The following is a 4,179-nucleotide window of genomic DNA, read 5'->3' on the forward strand; positions in this document are numbered from 1 at the left end:
TGACACAATGATCCAACATCAATGCCTTCCTTCTACTCGATTCTTCCTCCGAAGAGCAACCCCAACGTTCCGGAGGAAAGTTTGGAGAGAATTCTTTTCAGGGATGTAAAAGGTTGGGCATAGGAATATAAAACTAATCTCAAGACATTTCACATACTACTATTTTAGGATAAGAAAATTGAGAGAAATAGGAATGTTTCTATTCGACAATAAAAGTCTAGCAGTAAATCCCTCGATTATCGGGGAGATTACATTTAATTATTTATTCTGATTTTATTTTATTCCATAAACCAAAACTGTTACAATTTCTAATAACTTCCTCGTTTAAAATTGCACGGGAATAAATGCATAACATAATATTTTGTCATTTATAGAAATAAAAATAAAATCTTAACTAAGGCAAAAATGGAAAATCTGAATCGTTACAGTTTTAGTCCCAGTTGATTCATTTTAGTAAGAAGAGTTGATTTGTGATGTTTCTTGCTTGTTTTGAACGACAAGGTAATTCTAAATGAAATTGTGGCATTTTTCTGTCAACGATATAGGTTAATTGTACAACTACGGGCATTGGCCAGTTATCCCTCATTTTAGTTACTAGTCATAGTTTAATTAAGAAGAGTTCCGGTTTTTGGGACCATGTTGGTTGGTCATATTTTTAGTATGGTCACAAGTTAGTTGATAAATGCTTACACGTTCGAGGCACATGTTGGTTGATATGTCGTTACTTAAATGGAACCTAACAAAAAAAAAACAACATTTTCACCTTAAAATAAGAAACCTTTTGAATATTAAATTAAAAGGTTTTATATGTTGTTATTAATAGAATGGTTGAACAATTAATATGATATTTATGAAAAAGAAAATAATAAAATTATTGGTTGATAAAAATATGCTTTAAAATATTCTTAAATTTTTTAAAGTTTTAATAATACTTTTAAATTAAAAAAATCTAAAAAAATATCAAAATTTAAAATATACTTAAACATTTAAAAATATTTCAAAAATATTTTTAAATTTTCAAAAATTCATTAATACTTTAAATTTATAAAAGAACTATTTAAAAATTTTCAAAAACATCTTTAAACTTTTTTAAAAATTTAAAAAATGTCTTCATTGTTGTATCGTGTTTCAAAAATACACGTAAACTTTAAAAAATAATATTAAAATGTTTAAAGAGAATCTATGAATTATCGAGTGATTGTTTTCATCTATACATTGACGATAAAAAATTTTAAAACTTTTTTAATAAAAATAGATGTTAATATTATTTTTAAAATTTTATAAGAGTATTTTAAAAAAGTTTGAGTGAAGAGCATTAATTCAATTTTTTAATGATTTCTCAAACTTTTTTTTTAATTTTTTTTAAAGTTTTAAGAGTATTATTGAAAGTTTTAAAAGTTCGAGAATATTTTTTTAAGACAGAATACAAAATTTAAACATATTTTTTAATTAATTTATCCAAAATCAAACTAATAAATAATATTTTTTAATTAATAGTTATTTCTTTATATAATTCATCATATTTTGGATTCACTCTAATATCAATTTTAAAGGCATAAAAATTAGAAAATATCAACCTAAGAAATTTAATATCTTAAATAAAATAAAATTAAATCAAACCCATTTCTTTTTTTTTTTTTTTTTAATTTTATAACAAATCGATATAACCAAACCAGTTATTTTTCCATTTTGTCTAATGATATATAGGAGTTGAGGTTGGAACCCTAAATTTGTTTAAACCAACTCTAAATTTGTTTAAACTTTTCAAACCTTAAATTTGTTTAAACCAACCATAAATTTTGAATTGGTTAGATTGGTGACTCAAATAACACACACTCCACCCAACCCAATTATCTAACGTGCTATATTAATAATTAAAATCTTATTCAATTTTAATAATTAAAATCTTATTTAATTCGAATACCAAATTTAACAACTAAGAGTACATCACTAACATCGTTACAAGCATTAAATATAATTAATGTAACTCTATTTTCGAATTGGTTGAGTTGGTCCGGTTGACCCGACAAAAAAATATAAATCCTCAATTTTTTAAATTGTAATCCAACCTAAATAAATAAATAAAAAATCTAACCCAACCGAACGGGTAGAATTAAATTTTTTGGTTGAATATATGAGTGTTTTAGAGGGGCAAAAAGGGGAATGCGTAAAACCCAAAGCCAAGAAAATAGCGTTTGTTTTAAAAAAAAAAACAGAAAAAACAGAAAGAAATTCAGTTACATTTGAGTTTTACTTACAGCCATACAAGCATCGCTGAAATCTCATCTCACACCCCCAAGACTCTCTCCTCTCCTTCGTTAAAACCCTCTCCTTCCCATCTTTCTCTCTAGTAGGTTGGGCCCACCACCACAACCACTACTACCACCTCCTCCACCACCACCACCACCACCACCTCCACCACCTCCACCACCTCCACCACCTCCACCTCCACCTCCTTCTCCTCCCCCTCCTCCTCTCACGCCCCCGCCCTCCTCCCTACTCTTCCTCTTGCGAGCCACCGCCCTCCTCCCTACTCTTCCTCTTGCGAGCCACCGCCATCGCCATCATGGCGCGTCGACCTTTCAGAATTCTTGAGCTAAGCTTACTGTCTGCGAAAGACCTCTCTTCCGTCTCCAAAACCATGAGGACCTTCGCCGTTGCCTGGATCGATCCAGATCGAAAGCTCACGACGCGAGTCGATCAAGTTGGTCTCACAAATCCGACATGGAATGAGAAATTCGTGTTTAAAGTTAATGACGATTTGCTTGAAGATCTCAACTCCACCGTTACCATCGAGATCTACTCCTCTGCTTTGCTTCGCGATATTCTTGTTGGAACTGTTACAGAGCTCGTCAGAAATCTTATACCTCAATCCTCGCCTAGTTCTAATATGAGATTCCTCACGCTTCAGGTTCGATCGAAATCATCTCTAAAATCTAATGTAATTTGGTGGAAATCCTAAATGCTTGATTTATTAACAGGTGGTTCTATCAGAATCATCTCTAAAATGTAATGTAATTTGGTAGAAATTATAAATGATTGATTTATGAACAGGTTCGCCGACCGTCCGGCCGTCCCAAGGGTACTGTGAATGTTGGCGTGACGCTGTTGGACAGTGCGAAGCGGAGTATGCCGCTGGAGAGCGATCTTAGTTCATCGGCGGTCGATTACGATTGGGACTTAACAGAGATCAAAGCACAGAAACAGAGTCTCATGAAGAACGGATACACGATCGTCATGAAGCGATCGCAGAGCGACCGATACGATCCTGACGCGTTCGTTGCAAAAACTGCGGGATCGGTGTGCAACGCGAGCTCGGTAGTCGGCGGCCGTGAGTCAGTTCGGAGCAGATCGGAGGTCGGAACAACGAAGAAGATCGTAAACGCGAATGGCTCACTCTGCTCTGACGTCGGACCGTCGCCGTCAGTTGTGGCAGCGGCGATAGCGAAGGGGCTATATCCAGCGCCAGACGACGTAGGGAGTTCGATTCTGGAGGATTGGACGGAGAAAGACAGCATCGAAGGGCTAAAAACGAAAATCGAGAGATGGAGAACAGAGCTACATCCAACGTACGACAGCGATTTGAAGAAATTGCATTCAAGAAACTACCGGAAGAAATCGGCGAAGAAGCAGCGGCGGAAGAAGGGATCGGGATTGTTCTCATGCTTCGGGACAGCGTACGGGTGCGAATTCTCGATCACCTGCGGTGGCCCTAACCAGAAGAAGAAAAATGGGAATGGGAGAGGGTCGTTGACGCCATCGGAGATCACATTCGACGAATCGTATGTCTAAACAAAGAAGAAAAATGGCAGAGAGAGGAGAGAGAGGAAAAAGAGATGGAGAGAGAGAGATGCTCTGAAGAAGCTGAAACCACAGTGAGGAAGCAGAGGACCGCCATGGATGCTTTTAGTTGGTCACTGCGGAATCATATGTGGAGAGGTAGAGTTTTTTTTAGGGTTTTTCCTCTTTTCTCCGACTATTCCCTTTCTTTTTTCTTTTTTTTTCTTTCTTTATTATTTTCTAATTTTCTTTTTTCTTAATTTTTATATTTATTTACTTATTCATATTGGATATGAGAAGAGTCATGTTCGTGCTTCAAAATGTTGTTATTTTTGTTGATCGATCATGGCTTATAAACTCGGTGGGCCAATTGTACAATGTGGAAGGATAATAATAAAT

General features: G+C 35.0%; 1 protein-coding gene across 1 annotated transcript; it reads left to right on the forward strand.

Moving 5' to 3' along the window:
- Window positions 1-2,465: 2,465 nt before the first annotated feature.
- LOC111805697 lies at window positions 2,466-4,179 on the forward strand. The gene is made up of 2 exons (XM_023690875.1): window positions 2,466-2,911; window positions 3,055-4,179. The coding sequence occupies exons 1-2, from the start codon at window positions 2,567-2,569 to the stop codon at window positions 3,790-3,792; spliced, it is 1,083 nt and encodes a 360-aa protein (XP_023546643.1). The 5' UTR covers window positions 2,466-2,566; the 3' UTR covers window positions 3,793-4,179.

Source organism: Cucurbita pepo, chromosome LG11 (genome assembly GCF_002806865.2).
Source record: "Cucurbita pepo subsp. pepo cultivar mu-cu-16 chromosome LG11, ASM280686v2, whole genome shotgun sequence".
Lineage (NCBI taxonomy): Eukaryota > Viridiplantae > Streptophyta > Magnoliopsida > Cucurbitales > Cucurbitaceae > Cucurbita > Cucurbita pepo.

Bases quoted from the DNA above. Each gene is read 5' to 3' on its own strand.
- LOC111805697 (XM_023690875.1), top strand. From the start codon at position 2,567: ATGGCGCGTCGACCTTTCAGAATTCTTGAGCTAAGCTTACTGTCTGCG. The intron at 2,912-3,054 runs GTTCGATCGAAA...ATTTATGAACAG, and splicing joins TGAGATTCCTCACGCTTCAG to GTTCGCCGACCGTCCGGCCG.